The 17,328-nt window shown below is 37.9% G+C and overlaps 3 protein-coding genes and 2 long non-coding RNA genes across 5 annotated transcripts in view; all 5 read left to right on the plus strand.

Moving 5' to 3' along the window:
• The first annotated feature begins 1,226 nt into the window (after positions 1 to 1,226).
• On the plus strand, positions 1,227 to 12,385 carry LOC146458923 (uncharacterized). The gene is made up of 12 exons (XM_085090129.1): positions 1,227 to 1,287; positions 2,148 to 2,230; positions 3,104 to 3,174; positions 3,307 to 3,359; positions 3,993 to 4,045; positions 5,445 to 5,479; positions 6,066 to 6,159; positions 7,509 to 7,568; positions 9,342 to 9,429; positions 10,052 to 10,137; positions 11,117 to 11,238; positions 11,612 to 12,385. Exons 1-12 carry the CDS (start codon positions 1,248 to 1,250, stop codon positions 11,697 to 11,699), a joined length of 873 nt encoding a protein of 290 aa, XP_084946255.1. The 5' UTR covers positions 1,227 to 1,247; the 3' UTR covers positions 11,700 to 12,385.
• LOC146458924 (uncharacterized) lies at positions 6,439 to 6,870 on the plus strand. The gene is made up of 2 exons (XR_014858094.1): positions 6,439 to 6,671; positions 6,781 to 6,870. It is a non-coding gene; the product is annotated as an uncharacterized LOC146458924 (long non-coding RNA).
• An 86-nt stretch (positions 12,386 to 12,471) lies between the features above and the next one.
• The window catches only part of LOC146458925 (uncharacterized), an 88,541-nt gene continuing 83,684 nt past the window's right edge, over positions 12,472 to 17,328 (plus strand). Inside the window, exon 1 of the long non-coding RNA XR_014858093.1 lies at positions 12,472 to 12,716. This is a non-coding gene — a long non-coding RNA (uncharacterized LOC146458925). The remainder of the gene's footprint in view (positions 12,717 to 17,328) is intronic.
• LOC146458926 (uncharacterized) lies at positions 12,815 to 14,550 on the plus strand. Its single transcript, XM_085090144.1, has one exon. The coding sequence runs from the start codon at positions 13,265 to 13,267 to the stop codon at positions 13,946 to 13,948; it is 684 nt and encodes a 227-aa protein (XP_084946270.1). The 5' UTR covers positions 12,815 to 13,264; the 3' UTR covers positions 13,949 to 14,550.
• LOC146458927 (uncharacterized) lies at positions 15,350 to 17,200 on the plus strand. The gene has a single exon (XM_085090130.1). The coding sequence runs from the start codon at positions 15,681 to 15,683 to the stop codon at positions 16,419 to 16,421; it is 741 nt and encodes a 246-aa protein (XP_084946256.1). The 5' UTR covers positions 15,350 to 15,680; the 3' UTR covers positions 16,422 to 17,200.

The following is a 17,328-nucleotide window of genomic DNA, read 5'->3' on the forward strand; positions in this document are numbered from 1 at the left end:
TGGCTTTTTATTCCATGATCCAAATTGCTCAAGTTAATGTATTTTCATGACGTGAATATAACTGTAGCATAAAATACAGCTTTAAAGATTGGTTTGGTGTGGCATTTTATCACTATTTGGGCTTTCTAATTACGCAGGCGTTTTAGAAACGAACAAAGGTTGAATTTCTAACTGTTTCCGGCATACTTGAAGCAATATAATAAAAAATAGTCCATGCATTTGAGTGAAACTATCTCTGATATGGGCTTAAAAGCATTTTTCAATTTTTGTCCCGACCGGAATTTACAAAATATCAAAAATTCAATACGTAGTCCTTGTGGTTTAAATTGCTTAAACGATCCCTAAGGGAACATTAAAATTCGGCTGATCACAATGCGTACTGAGAAAACATAGTTTGAAAGTATGAAAGCCATTAAGCCAATGAGAATTATGAACATAAATTTCTGGTCTTAATTAATCTCATTTGTTCTGTAAATTGCGTTTCAAGTAAGCGAAGAAAACTCAGTCCTGCAATTCGTTATTTTTATATTGAAGAAACGTGAAGCACTTAAATTTAGGCGATAATAACGTGCACACAGACGGTTTGAGATGAAGTTTTTCTTTGCATCGTAAAATGATGAAATCAATTAAGAATTGAAAAAGTGAAATGCACTTTCGGTATTTCCGTCGCCGGTATTTGACATGGGAATGCGGGACTCAGATATGAAACTGTGTGGCTCACTAGCGTGGGATCTAAAGAGCTGCATGCTATCTGCTGGGGTGACCTTGCGATGAATGTCAACTGAGCTATAGGGCTGTAATCATGTCATTCAAAGTATAGCTTGAGTCACGTGGTTGCGTCCTTTTAACTTAGCTAGATTATCTGTTAAGGACAAAATCTCCGAAAGTTCGATAATATTTTATGGTACTGAATATGACGCCGTGTGCAAGATGGTTAGCGTTTAAAATCCTAAAGTATAAGCACTGCCAGGATTCGTGACCCTTCGGCTCCTGGCAATCTGAGAAATCATCATCATCATATATTTATCAATCGTGTGGTTATTTTCCAAATGGCTGCGCTTTTCTGGGAATTACCAGATGTTCTTTGTGAGAAATGGCTTTCTTTTTCCAGAAAACGCCGGGTCATCTAGTTTCAATAAACAGTTCTGCTGTATCCACTCACCAGACTCCACGCCCCAACACTCAGTTGTAACCGAGCCTACCCCTGTGATTGCTAAAGAAATGTCACCCTAGAACCCAGTTTCCTGATGCGCAGTATTTTGCTGTCCGCCATGATGCCTGTTCCAGGTTAGTGTGTTGTTCGTTAATTTTGTCTTTAATAACCGTTCTATTAGACGATATATTTAAAAATTATGTAGAGTACCCCACGTCTGATATTGCTGTTCTAATTGCACTCTTTTTGGTGAATAATTTACTCTTTTGTTATCATCAAATAATCGTTGATCATGTTCTACTGAGCAGTACTCCTACATCCTTTCAGAGAGACTTTCTTTGTAGTTCTAGAGAACTCATTTAAAAGTAGTAATCTTTGCCAACGTAATGTAAGGACAACAGGTAAGTGTAGAAAGATGAAGGATAAGGAAATACATCCATACTTTCTGAAGGAATTACATAATTTACAGCTTGTGTTTTCTGTCGTCGACTGTAAGAAGGATAGCCAAACTGTCAGACTCACATACATTTTGACTTATTATAATATAAAATAATTAACATTGCTTTTTAAGCTTACTATCTGCTATATGACACATATATTTTGAACATCTTTTATCTGAAGTTCAAAGTATATGTTTCATGTATTCACATTCATTTATTCATCCTTCATGGGTATAATACGAACTCACAATATGACCAGCTCCCAGTTGGCTTGATAGCTCAGTTGGTACAGCACTGCACCGGCATCGCAGAGGTCATGGGTTTGAATTCTGTTTAAGCCTGAATTTTTTTCAGGCTCTCTTTTCGCAACTGCTTAAGTTGCAATGACCTAAAAGCCGGAATGGTGGAAATCACCTCAAATCCTAAAACACTTAATTTTGTTCGAAAAATTAAAATATTTGTTCTGTCAAGGTAAAAAATCAGCAAGTTTGGAATTGTGCATGTCTATATTTCTCACTTAATGGCATTTTTATTAACATTTTTGTTTTGATCAGAGAATAACAGCCACTGTACAGATAGTCCAAACTACAGAGACAAGTACAAAACTCTGAAGAGGAAACTGAAATTCTTGCTTTACGTAAGTTAAACAAAAAAATGTTATATTTATAGCATATCGTATGTGCGGTAGAAGTAATAATTTAACATTATCATTATCATATATAACAAATCATCTACTCAGTACATTTTTTATGATGCATCTTCCAGAAACCTTGTCAAATACCATAATTCTCCAATTTTATTCTCAATGACCTTTGCTCAAAATTTGTCGATCACACGTCTGTGACTTAGTATTCCCTCAGAGTTAATGAATGTTAACTAGCTGTCCCTTTTCCCTGCTTCCCTGGCTTTAGTGGTGTTAGTGTTGTGGAACAGCTTACCTATTGAATTGCAGCAAACTGGAACGCTAGGATCTTTCCTGACTGGCTGCAGCAGTTCTTTCCAAGTATTTGAATCCTGGAGCTCTGACTTATGTAAAACAGTTTTTATTTTGTTGGTATACGTTTTATATAATTTAGATATCAATTAGATAATATAGATTGATGTACTGATGAGATAACCATGTTTAAATAAAGTTGCAATACTCCCTAATTTCAATCTACCAGTTTAAATTCTCTCACTCACATGATATACACCAATCCAGGAAGGAAGGGGGAGACATCTTTATACAGGTTGTCAGTTTTCTAGACTGTAAGCAGTTTCTCTTTTGCTTGAAAATCTGTGGGGAAGAATGCAAAAAAACTAAACCTAGTTTAATGGCCTTAGCTCCCACGAGTCTCCTGTAGCTCAGTGGTAGAGCATCCGAACTAGTAATCGGAAAGGTTTTAGGTTCGATTCCTGATAGGAGCACTCGGATTTCTTTTTTTCCGAGTATGCCTATGTCACCTTCTAGAATAATACATCATTCTCATCCATTCACCAGGCTTGAAATATACCATCGCATTTATTTCAGGAACAGGAGTATTTCCAAGAAGAGCTGAGAAGGGTTCAGAAGAAACTTCTCCGGGTCTCAAGGGATAAAAGGTTACATGCTGTTGTTATTGCAGATTTAATGTCTTTGAATATTATTCTACCAACTACAATAAGGAAGCTCTGGATTTATTTTTGTTCAAAAGGCAGTTTAGAACCTACTCTTTGTGTCTGTTGCTTTTCTAGTTTTCTTTTGGACAGACTTCTTCAATATGAGAATGTGGATCATTCATCATCAGGTAAAAATATGAATGTTGTTCAGTCTAGTTAATCAAAGACAGTTTTCAAAGTTCACACGTCTGGTCACAAAGGAGTCAAGGAAAGTCAGGTATGAAGCTTAAGGATGGTGCCTACTAATACCAAAGTATTTTTGTGTGAAATCCAAAAAGGAAATTGGGGATAACCATGCATTTTTTTTAGAGATAATTAAGCAGCAATATTCTAAAAAGTGCCAAAATACAAAACAATGTATGGAATTTCTTCCCAAATTGAAGCTTAATTATCTCTGAAAAATGCATGGTTACCCCAAATTTTCTTTTCGGATTCTGATAACCCTTGCCAAGATCTGCTTTTCCCGTGTATTTATAAGATACCTGACTTTCTCGGACCATCATGAGATGTGCAGAACGTATGTACAGTAGCAAAAGTGGGCACCGTCCTAAACATTATTTTCAGGCCTTAAGAAGGAGGCGGGGGGTGGGGTGGGATTACCAGAGTAGGAGCCTTAGTAGAGCTTTCAAAGTATTTTGCCGTGCAAGGTGCAAGGTTGGGATTTGATCATTGCCAACTCAGGTACTCAAAGTGAAAGGTTTACATATGTTACCTTTTAAATTGCCTGTGATTTTTATTTGCTACGTTTTTATTGCCTCTAGATGATGATGGTACAGCCTCTTCATCAGGAGTCAGTGATACAGAAGGCCCAAAGGTATGACTATATATTCCACTGTGCCACAAGGTTTTACATTTATCCTTACAGGACAAAACAGATAACTGTCACATTCTACCTTTTTAAGACCTTGTTGTTTCTGACCGGTTTTTAAATCTCAGAAAAAGATTGAGGAATGTCAGTGATGAATTTGTTACTGAAAAAAAAGCTTCTTCTTTCAAGGTCTCTTGGTATTAATTTTTTTGTGGTTCCAAGTTTCCAAACGTAATGTATTCATTATAACAGGAGTTGAGTGTCCGGTACAAGGCGAGCTCAGTATGCTGAAGGAAGGGCTAAAACCTAGATACAGCTTTTCACTTATCGTTAATACCCTTCAACTGTACACTCAAGTCCTAGGTGTACAATTACTTGTTGGCAAGCATTGTAATAATTATTGGAACATTGAGGTCATGGATTCCAATTTGTTCAATGCCTTGAATCACATTTTTCAGGTTTTCTTTGCAACTGCATTAAAACAAGTTCATTGCTGCAATGATCATTTCATTCATCCTTAGTTTATATACAATTCAATGGGTGGATGGAAAAAGGCTAAAGTGACTTCAGGAAAATTTTGAGATGGGCAGTTTAGCAATAATATTCCTCTTGGTAATTTTCACCCTTTGATACAGTGTTAATCATTGCCCAAGGAAGACTAATAACTTTTTAGCAATATCACTTATTAACAACATAAAATGCTTGACTATAGTAACCTAGAATGCAACACAAAAGACCTAATTCAAAACCTCATTCAGGACAACAATCCAAACTTGGGATCAGATTTTCCACACAACCCTTCAATTTCATTTAATATGTAAATGATTCAATTTTAGAAGATAAGTGTATCATTAACTAAGTCTAAAACTGACTTATGCAATGTTTAATGAAATTTTGACTGAACATGTGGTTACTGTAGATTTATCACTGGGGCAGTTAGCTTGATTTAGTGAGAAGCTCGATTAAGTTAACCATGGTTTCACTTACTGGTATCAAGATTCCATGTCATTTACAGTCAATCCACATCACACGTGACCGGTATTTTTGAAATTTGAATGGAGTTTTGAAATTTACATGTCAGTTTTGAACATTGCCAACGAGATTTCAGAGTTCCCGTAGAAATTTCCCTAGTTTATTGATGGTATAAAGCTATGAATTTTTCTTTACATTGCAGCATGAAGTATTTCAAGAATACATGTAACAATTGTTTCCCAAGTATTTCGAATCTTTTTTTTCTGTTAATGCGTCATTTTTGGAAAGATTTTCAGAGAAATGTTCAACATTTCATTCACATGCCGGACATTACAAAGAGAAATCCGAATGTTCATTTCATTCTTGGAAATACTGGTCATGTGTGACATGAATTGACTGTAATCCATTGTTGAGACTCCTTTCTTCATTTCAGGTTTTGATTGGAGAAAATCCTCAACCACCTAGCAGGTAGGCTGATGCTATTTTCACGGAAAAGTGTTCAATTACTTGATACAGATTTTAATTTATATTTAAGACATTATTTTTATATTGGTTTAGTTGTGAGTAATCTCCTTTTTTTGGTGTTATTAATCTTGACCCAATTGTCAGCATGTCATTATTTGGTTTAATGGAAGCAGGAGGAGGTACATACACATTAGGCCTCCAACTATTAATTTTAGATGAAGTAGTGGATATGATTAATATGACTATGTAATATATTTTAAGATTTACTGTAGCTCTGTCATTGATTTTGGTCCCATGTAACTATGAAAATACTTTGTTCTGACTAATTACTTAACTGAGGGAGCCCATTCCTTGTAAGCCCGGTGGCTTCCGTTGGGCTTCCTCGCCATTAGTGTTTAAATAATTCATTTTTTTGCATTTGTACAACTTATGGCAAAAACAATAAACTGAAACTGAACTGTATATCTGTTAGTAAACATGGTAAAATGTTTACTGTTTAAAACTGTAATTTACGTTATCATGAACTTAAGACAATTTTAAATTATAGTAAGTCAAAATGCATGTGATAGTTTTGCTATCCTTCTTACAGTCGACCGAAGAAGACACAAGCTGTAAATCATGGAATTCCTTCAGAAAGTCTGGGTGTATTTCCTTATCCTTCATCAGATGGAACAAGCAGTGCCGTAAGTACAGATTGGAGATTTTTTTCATCACATAAAACATGTTCCTGTACACAGAAAGTGAAAATGCATAGCATAATGAGAAGCACCACAGGAAAGTACTGCTCAATAGCTTTCATATCCACAGATTCAACATTTGAATTTTATCCACAAATTCAGAATGTAGAACCACTTTGTACACTATGATAACAGGAACACAGAAAAATACTTCTCAGTAGCTCTTATTTGGTTTTTATTCACAGATACAGAAGATAGAACCACCTTGTACAGCATAATAAACCGAACTGAAGAAAAGTACTGCTCAGTAGCTTTCATTTGAATGGTCACACTTTAGGATAATTTTTCATCTGCAGACTCAAAAGTAGAACCATGCCTTGTACAGCGTACTAAAGGTTATTACAAGAAAAAAGTACTGCTAAGTAGCTTTCATATAAATGGTCACACTTTAGGATTTCATCCACAGACACAAAAGTTAGAACCACCTTGTACAGCATAATAAACAGCACCACAGGAAAGTACTGCTCAGTAGCTTTCATTTGAATGGTCACACTTAAGGATTTTATCCACATACTCAAAAGTTAGAACCACCTTGTACAGCATTTAACAAACAGCACCATAAGAAAGTACTGCTCAATAGCTTTCATTTGAATGGTCACACTTTAGGATTTCATCCACAGACTCAAAAGTTAGAACCACTTTGTACAGCATAATAAACAGCACCACAGGAAAGTACTGCTCTGTAGCTTTCATTTAAATGGTCACACTTTAGGATTTCATCCACAGACTCAAAAGTTAGAATCACCTTGTACAGCATAGTAAACAGCACCATAGGGAAGTACTGCTTAGTAGCTTTTATTTGAATGGTCACAAGTTAGGATTTCATCCACAGACTCAAAGGCTACAATAGTTGCAAAAGTGATGAGACACTATTGCCAAAAAGTTTAGTAAATTTTGGCCCTGCATCACAATGCAAGGCAACATTTCCTGAAAAATCCCCCCTTCCTCATTCAATGTTGTTGCACTACCTTCATGTGGTTCGGGCACAACCGAGTAACAAGGCAACATTGTTTGGGGGTGGGTGGAGACAGTGACCTAGCGTGGGACAAGAAGAATTATAACATTACTGCAATTAATAATTAGTTATAAGTTACCATGTATAGCATAATAAACAGAAATATAAGTCCTAGTAAATGTACTTTTAGGGACATAATCATAATTTCAAATCATACTGCTTGAATAGTGTTTGATGCTTTGCCTAGCAAGCTAATAAATAATATGATGTATCATCCTAAAATTTTAAGAAAAACACTTAATCTGAAGTGCACATTCTGTTCCTGTCCTGTCCATATTAGGGAGGTGAAGCAACAGCTCCAGCCAACAAGAAGAGTATTCAGTGTAAATATGTGAATAATGTAAGTAGCACAACACAGTCTAGTGTGTTTATCACAACAACCACACAGAAAAATAGACATAGGGGACTGTAGACAGTCTACTGTATAAGCCAATGGATAAACCCTTTGATCATGGATGAGCTGACGACAAATGTTTAAAAAAAAATGTTTAGAAAAGCACTTGTCTATCACTATTACCTTGCTCAATATTAATGATTCATTATCCCTATTATAGTTTGTTCTCATTTTATATCTTTTTTTTTTCCTTTTCCTATTTCGTCTTTTTTTTCTATTCTGCTTGGTTTATGACTATGTGAAAAAAGCAGATCTTAGCAAGGGCTATTGAAATCTAAAAAGAAAATTTGGATTAACCACTTGTTTTTAGAGATAAATAAGCAACAATAATATTTTTCCAGAAAGCAGTAAAATACAAAGCAACATATGGCGTTTTTTGCCCACTTTGAATCTTTATTATCTCTGAAAAATGCATGGTAACCCCCAACTTTCTTTTTGGATACCAAGAGCATTTGCTAAGTTCTGCTTTCTCCGCATAGTTTTAAACCCTGCAAAAATATCCGTGTATTAGTAGGCACCACCCATAGGAAACCCGAGTGTCTCGAGATGCACAGAACATATGCGCAGTAACGAAAGTAGGGACCGTCCTTAAAGCCCGCCGCACACCAGCCGATTTTTTGTCGGCCGACGAAAAATCTTTACTTGTCGGCTAGTGTGCGGTGAATTCAGACAAGTCTGCGACAAGATCGGGGCTTGTCGGGTGTTATCTGACAGTGCTAGATCTCAAAACATCTTGTCGGTCCTTGTCGGCTAGTGTGCGGTGGACCAAGACAATTTGTCGGAGCTCGCGCGCGCCTCAACCAATTAGGAAATGTCACGAGAGTCACGTGAACAAGCGTCTTTTCCAACATGGCGGGTATCGAAGCTGAGATCAGCGCGGAGATAGAGCAATGGACACCTGTAAAAGAGGACAATAACGCGAGTATTTCTTGAAAATTTTCTTTAGATAAACGGAAGTACCACCGAAACCTAGTCAGATCTTCGTTCCCAAGCTCTTCAATTAGGTTGTTATATACACCCTGCTCATTTCGTCTGGTTATCCAGTTTTTAACTCATGTTGTTCTTGTGCTGCTCTTGCGACGACTCTTTATCCTCCGTAGAAAAGTCGAGGTAAATAAATTGCCACGCCAGTGAAATAGGCACCGTCTTGATTTTGGATGACTCGGCCCCAATCCTTGACGCGGTTAGTCGCGACAAAAAATCGGCTGGTGTGCGGCACGCTGAAGGCCCGACAAAATTTGACCCGATTTGACCCCGACAAAAAATCCTAAGCTCTACGATGAAAAATCGGCTAGTGTGCGGCAGCCTTAATTTTAACTAAATAATTAGCTTATTAGCCCATTATAAGGAGCACAGTATTAGTTTTTACTAGAGGCATCCCCTCCTCCTTTCCTTCCCATTATGAACAGTTTTTTTTTCAAGTTAAGTGTAATTTATTTAATATTACATGTAAATTTTTGCAACTATTTAATACTTGTTCACTAGTTATAAGGAATGGAGAAACAAATTAATAAATGAATAAATAAATAAATTTAAAAAAAAATCATTGTACTTATGATCTTAAACCTGTGATGCATTTTACTGGAGACTGGTACTGCTGTATCAATCCTGCTCCTCAAACCCTAACAGTGACTCTACAGCAGCTTCGTTTATCTCTGTACACTGTTTGTATTTTTCGATTATTATATTAAGACTGACATCAGTTGTGTGTGTGGTTAGGGTAACCAGTGTCAGGAAAGAATTGGCAAAAGGTCAAAGTCAGGGTACTGTAGTGCTCACCGAACTGTCATTCGCATCTCCAAACAAGGTTGGTAGAAAAATTGCATGTAAACATGTCTTTTGAAAATATTGTTTTCTAGTATTACAGTAGGCATTGCCAAAAAACCACACAAGGTGTTATGAAGAAATATTATATTAAAATTTTATTTGTAGTTGAAACGGTGTTGAATTCATCAAAGTCATCCCTTTTGGAGGCAAAAACTCAGATTTTGCCAGACCATGCTGGAGGGAGGGAGGGAGGGGGGCTGTGTATGCCAGAGCCACTACTCCCTATGTCTATCCAAACCAAATCGGTATGACCCTTCTTAAATACCCCAGTCTCACATGTATGTAATACCCCCTTCTCCTACTCAGCCTAAATACTGAATGGAGGATGTACCCTTATTGTGGGCAGAGGTGCTCCAGAGTGTAATATTCCTGTCCTGTATTTGAGACCAATGGTGGTCAAATCTGATAAATGATGAAAGGTATACCTCTAAACCCCAGAATATGCCAACTCCTACTACTATATCTGTGCAGTTTCAAGATGGTCATCTAAACCATTTTGAATAATTTATTATCTAAATGACCTTAATATGGCCTGACCAGTATTTTGATGACTTCAAATTTGTGCTCATGTAATGCGTAATGCATTTTTTCTCTGCCTCTAGCAGTGGCATCATCTCCGAAACAGCTTCACGCAAATGCAAAACCTGTTCCAGACCCACCTAGAGATCACTCATCTTTGGTGGATCATGTAAGAAATTACACAAATTTGTGATTCGAACCCTTAAACAGTTTTTAGTCTGGCCCGCCTAGATAAGCTCTCGCTACCTGCGGGCTAGTCTCTCTTTTTTGCTAAATTTTTGAATTTTTGAATAAACTTGGAACTTGGGAGTATCAGCAGTTGTTTTTCTAACTTCAGTTAAAGTTTTGAATCTGTGAATTTAATAAGAACAGTTGGGACTTGCTTGTCACCATTAGATCATGAACATGTGCTGCTGTATTGTATTCCCCACTTCAAAATTTTGAGGAGACTGGTAAAAATCAAAGATTGGGGATCATTTAGGTAGATGGATTGACATTGCGTTGAAAAGTGCATGTTTAGGCGTTTTCGTGTGGTAGTGTAGCTCTTGTTAAAGATGTTTCATCCAAAACGATATTTCCTATACAGCTGACTACTGAAAAATTAGACTGCAAAACAGTCGCTTTTTTTTGTGAATGTGCGACGCCCCAGTCTCACTCTACGTTTCCACCCTCGCTCCAGACCTTTCGGTTGAAGAGACCTTGCATTTCGACCAAACGCAAAAATACGGCTGTTTTGCAGTCTACTGAAAAGTGCACTTATTCATCAAGGCAATGTCCATCCAACTACACTACCCAAAGAAAACCATAATCCCTCACTTGTACCAGTCTTCACATAGTTTCTGTCGTGGCAAATTGCATTTCACTGCACTGAGCAGTACGTTCTACTTCACTACATTGTATTGTGTTGTATTGCACAGTACTGTACTGAACTGTATTGCACTGCACTGCATTATATTGTATTGTGTCGTATTGCACTGTATTGTATCATAAAATTGTATTGTTTTTGCTTCGTTTTGTTGTTGTTTCTAAAACAGCGAGCTTTCTTAACTTGGCTATGCCTCGTTTTTACAATTCACTGATAGAAAACTCGACCTTGTGTATTTGCACTCTACTAAAGTGACTGTTCTTTTCCCCCAAATCCTGTTTAGCAACAGTTGGAGCGGCTTCATCAGCTCTCCGAATCAAGTAGCCACGCAGCTTCTCACGTGCCACAGGCCACTGAGGAACTACCACAGGAAATGTTTAATGTGGAGGATGATGATAGAGATAGGTTAGAACATTGACTTGTTAAGAATTTGACCTGCTGGAAGAATGTCTGTTGGGTTGTATTGATTAGCATAGCTAAGGAAATTAACCCAGAAAAGCTTCCTTGTAGTTTAATCAAAGAAGTCAGAAAATCGGTGGAGAAATTGAACACATTTTGTTTGTGCTTATAAATAGGGATTGTCTTTTATTCGCCGCCGATAAAATACGTATCAAGTCATTCAAGTGTTACAATTTTTGTAAATTTTTGTTAATTTTATAAATTATGTATTATAATTTGGTACGGAAACAACAAGTTGTTGGCAGATTTTCATGCACAGATTTCAAAAAAGGAACTTTTTGCTTGATATTAAAACTTGCTTTATGACGATCTTTTCCAGTGAAAATGATGATTCCCCAGGATCCTCGAGTTTCCATGGCAACATATACGAAGGTGATGATGACCTTGTGATTGACTTACAAGAATAGGAGGGGTCACATGATCACATCACGCTAGCAAATTTTGTCATAAGCATGCTGGTGCTGAAGACACTTCAATTCAAACAACTCGTGTTTTGTGGATTTCAGTCAAGTGAGGTAACCAGTAGGTTTCCAGGATGTTGTATGTGGCATTTGCTCTTTATGACCAGCTTTCAAAAGCCAACTAAAGAAGGATTTCAGACAAAAAAGAGAAGAAACAACTCTTAATCTACAGTCAATGTACATAAGGGCCTAGGGATACACAATTCAGGTTCCGTGGTATGGCATTTGTCCTTTGGTTATGTCATCAATTTGCATCAAAAATTAACTGAACTGGAAGTTACAACCTATGAACCAGTCTTACGCCGAGTGGTAGTGCCATTTGCCAATCAAGAGCACCAGGAAATCGGGACCTCATGTAAGGTTGGTTGAGACAGGGCGTGACTGGTGACCTTATAAAGTATACCTTGAGTCCTCTGCAGTGCTACAATCAAGGTACACACTGTACTGCGTTGTGCGTCATTATCACGCCCAGGCTTGAGTGAACTCGATGTCGAAACTTCTCGCGGATGGACGGAGACCAGTTGTCAATCAAAAACTCTTCTCATACAGTAGATGGCTCTTATAGAACTGTTTTCTTAATTTTCCGTCAAAATTGTAACACAACAAAACCTGATTAAATAAGGAAAAACGAATGTGGTTTGTTGACCTTGTTTGAGTGGGGTGTGCTGCTCAGTTTCCAAACTCTGACCCTATTAAAGACTAAAATATGTCTTTCAGAGGGGTGCTTTCCATTTACATAGAAAACCCGGAAATTCCAGTTGGAAAATCAAATGGTACGCGTCATTCAATTTGGAGTACTTCTGAAATTATGAACTTTTGGTCAAAGTGATGCATTTTTATTACTCCTTTTGGGATTTACAGCTGATTTTCTTACATTTTGCTTGTTATCCATCTTCTGTTAAGACAAGCTAAATCATTTCGTATTTATGCCGAAAATTTCCATCCGGGTGGTTTGCGTAAATGGTAAGCACCCCTGATCTCTCAAATCCGTACCCACTTTTCAGACTTTTACCAATGATCTCTTAATGACATCGGTGTAGTGCTCGTCATTGGTTTAAATTAATCCTGTTGCAGTTTGAAAAATTTCCAGGCTTTCTTTTCGCAACTGCTTTCAGTATCTTGTTCTAAACTAAACTGCGACATGGCTCATGCAATTATTTGTCATCTAAACAATCTTGGAAATAAGGATGTGTTACCACTCCCAAACTTCAAATCGATTCATTCGAGTTAATAGTGCAATACAACCAGATTGTATCATGAGCTGATTAATATGAGAATTATACAGGGTAGCGTGACCAGAGAATTGTGCCAATATAGTCTGAGATTTGTATGCTTCCAGTTGCTGAACAAATAAATATAAGCAAAGGATTTAAAACACTTAACATTCCAGTTATATTGTAACTTAGACGGAGAACACAGTCGCAAAAAAGTTTAACGCTGTTTCGAATTATCAACCACAGAGGAGAATCCTTTTTTTCTCAAAAAGGGCAAAATTAGTATAACAGCCAGCGATGGAAGTAACACACGAGCAGATCATTGATGCGCATCGGAGGTTTACAGAAGCGCAATGGCGGCTTAATGTGGAAAACCAACGGACGGACGAGAAAGTAAAATGGATCATTTCACTTAATCAACAACTTCGCGAGTATCAGAATAGACTGCGCGAGATGAACGAAGCTTCAAATCAAAGGGCTGAGAAACTAAGGCTTGTTTACAAAAGAATCGAGCTGCACGGGCAGATTGCAATCATTAACGAAGGTTTGACGAAAGCGATGGAATTGACTGCCAGAGCGGAGGAAAGAGTTTCGAGAGTATGGGAAGATTTGGAAATGATGAGCGTGGAAAGATGGGAAGTTGGTTTAGAGGATGAGATGGAAAATAACTCTGTCTTTGAAGAAAGTTCTTCTGAAGAATTAGAAGTTTCAGTTAATTCGAAAGGAGGAGGGCCAACCGATTCGCGAGTAGAGAGAGAGTACAAAGACTTGATATTGGCTGAGATAGAAGAAGCCAACACGCGAATCAGTGTTGCCGATGCAAAGTGTGTCAGATTAAACAAACGGAAGCAAGAATTAATCGAGGAGATAGAGAATATTAACAACAGAAAAAAAGACGCCGCAAAAGCACGCCAGGCTGCCAAAGAAAAACTCCAAAACGCGAGCTTGAAGCTTTATTTTGTGGAATTCGGGGCGATATAACAATGCACGAGAAGTTATGGAAAATTGAGACATACATTTTAGCTAATATATTGTACGTTGGCCAAAATTAATTTAATATATCGCGTTTTGCATTCTGGTCATCGGTGATCATGTAAAGATAGTCTATTAATTTCGATGGTGCAGTAATTAAAAAGGAAAATATTAAGCCCGCAACAGGTAATCTTTGGTAAAAGCTCATGGACTAATTGTTAGACGTTTAGTGATATTTTCATTTCAAATAATTATAACGATAAGGCACTTCGTTTTTCTGAGTGTTAAGCTCAGTTTCAACTATTTGATAACGATTCAATCTGTTTAGAAAGTATAAATGACTTTTGAGGACTCCACTGTTTGCCTTTTCTCAGTAAGAGTATCGATAAACGAAGACATTGCTGAGTGAATTAGTCTTATAAACTCCCATGCAACGCAAGCGCTAGCCTAGCCTTCCAGAAACCCACAACCTTTGATTTAAATGCCCGCTCCGAGGTAAGTAAGCCTTGCAAATGTGTAGTGTAATGGAAGTAGTAGTGTAATGGAATTACTGTACGATGATCTCAAATCACATAAAGTTTATATAAACTCGGTTTTAGTTTATCATCAAATTTATGTATCATATTTTGATTTGAATGGTTACAAACTGATTGCAACACTGGTGCGGAAACACAACAAGTAGCCAGGCAAAAGATATACCGGGGTTGCAAAATTTCTTTTCTTTTTATACAAGATATACGTGTGTCAGAAGTACTTTGGGACATCGAAAGATGTTGGCTCAAAGGCACTGTTACCGACACTAGTATAGGCGTCGCAGTTTTGTTGCGTGCCCCGTTGAGATACAGGTGACACGAAACGCTTCGTATTGTAACATGCCCTGAAATGAACTTGTCTCGCAATGTTTTTGTTGTGGTCACCAACCGACACTACTTCTCGTAGCAATCGCGGAGACAAAAAAAATTGTGAGACAAGTTCGTGGAACTTGTGTCACAACAAAATTGCGGTACAAGTTGCAAGAAAAATTGGAATACGATCTGGCGCGAGGACAGTTGTATGAGTGTTATCTCCCCCAACCCCACCACACTAAGTTCTAAGACTCATGGGTGGGGAGAGAAGAAAAAAGAAAGAAAAGCTCCCTATGGCGTATAAAGCGTCTGTTTTCGTTTTAAGAATTCAGCATTATTGTTTCTTTACAGTTACACCTGTCGACACGTTCTCGTTATCAAAATAAACTCCACTCTCTGTCGGGTTAGCGACCACACGTAACAGAGAATTTTCGCAAAACACGTTTTTGGCCGCAGACGGTAACCTGAGCTGCATGCTTCTTATTCAATCCATTCGTTCGCCTTCACATGTGTAATGCACCGAAATTTCAATATCCCCTCCAGGCAACCCCGCTTCCGCTACCCCCTGGGCATTTGAACTTTTGAAAACTGAGTTTTTCAATATCCCACAGGTCGGTGGCGGGTTTGAAGACAACTTTTAAAACTTTCTTGTTTGTTTCTCACTACCTCTCCACTTGAAATGTATTTACATTCTTCGCTGCTGAATATTAAGGTTAATGAGCGTTTCAATTATCCGTAAACTTGACAGGTGCTCATAAAAGAATAGTTTATTGATCACTGGTCATTAATTTTTTTCTTGTTAATTTATAACGGTTGTTTTGTTATGAAACCAAAAGACTTTTTCTGGAGGAAGGCATTATAAGCGACCTTAGGAAAGCCGAAGAAACTAAATAGTTATGGGCGAGAATATCCAGCGCTTGAAGTCTTCTATAGCCGACTCGAGAAATAAAATCGAGTTGGCAGAAGACAGCTGTCGTACGGCCAAGAAAGTTTTGAAGATTAAAGAGAGGAGACGCGAACTTCTGATGGAGAATGCGTCATCGATGCGTCGTAAACTGTCGCTTGCAAAGGAAAAGCTACAGAAAACATATGAACTTTTGGATGAAAAACATCAGCAACTTGAGGAGGTAGATGAACTTCTGCACACAAATGCAGACATCTGCAAAGAACTTGAAAATAACGAGACGCAAAAATTGCAACAAAGTTTGGAGATGGAAATCGCGTTGAACAAAACGCGAGCGAAAGCCATGGAATTCGAAAACAAGACCAGAGAACTTAAAAATCGGGCGCTAGTGTATGTGCGAGAGATTCAGTTATCAAATATTGCCGAGTTAAAAGCAAAGCGAAAGTCCGCGGATTTGACAAGTAAGATTGTTACTCGAAAAGGGCTTATAGAGAGATTGCAGTTGAAAGAGGAACAGTTTCATAAACGCGAGAGTGATTTCATTGATAAACACCGTTTTTTGGATAAGAAAATTAACGAAGCTACGACAAGAGCTGAAACTGCCGAGAAAAGAACAGATTTACTTCAGAACAAAATTTCGGAACTCCGTCAAGAACTTCATCGACAATCAAAGAAGACTGGGAAAGTTTTTGTGCTTAAGAATGCGTTTGAGCACCTGTCTCTAGAACATTAATCAAAATACAAAGACCCCGAAGTTCGGGCAATCTTTCATAAATTTCAATCTTTTTCACGGCCTCAATCTACGACATTTCTCGAGTGAATTTCCACCGTATGCTTTGCAAGTCTTTGGACAATTTTTGGAACACTATCCCTGCTCCTCGGAAACCGTCTTCGGGCTTCTTCGCAAAATCTTCGGAATCTGTTGCAAATTGCACTGATCTCGTATTTCAACTTTGCACTTGAATTACATGGAAAAGCGTTACTTTTCTTTGCGTGCATTTCCAGTGAATTTTGGAGCCACCTAATGGCCAACAGCAGGGAAGAGGGAAAGAGAAAGTACGAACTGAAATGAAATTCGGAAGATGCGCACGATACGGAACGAATCCCTGGTCTCCCGTGGGAGTCACCAAATCTCCCGGATAACATGCAGCGACTGACATTTTCTCTACATTAAGCTTATATTTTCTGGACTGTATTAAACCCACATTTTTCTCAAAATTAAAATGACTCGGGTTTTCAAATTCGTGTTGTGGTTACTAGCTACATTTTCGTGGATCTTTCACGTAATCTGTAACAGACGTTTACAAATACTAAAAGAAAAGGGTTGAGTTTTCGGTAAAGTTGTTGGGAGCGGCGCTATTTGCTCGGAAGGCGCGAGGGGGTGATTGATGACGAAGGTTTGGTGCAAAAGAAAACAAAATTCTCCACATTTCAGATGAACCCCAGAGATTTGCATCTCTGTAACTGACAATAGTTTCCGTGAAAGTTGACGAGATTAGAGACTAGTTCAATTTTCCATGAACAGTTTATCAACATTGTCATGTCCCCACACGCCAACTGGTATTTCCCAACGCGAGTTTGTAAACTTAAAGTTTGTCGTGTGAACAGGCCTTTAGGGTCCCAACCCTCATTTACAGAGC

This window comes from Pavona decussata, unplaced genomic scaffold (genome assembly GCF_977016875.1).
Source record: "Pavona decussata unplaced genomic scaffold, jaPavDecu1.1 SCAFFOLD_225, whole genome shotgun sequence".
In the NCBI taxonomy this organism is placed as follows: domain Eukaryota; kingdom Metazoa; phylum Cnidaria; class Anthozoa; order Scleractinia; family Agariciidae; genus Pavona; species Pavona decussata.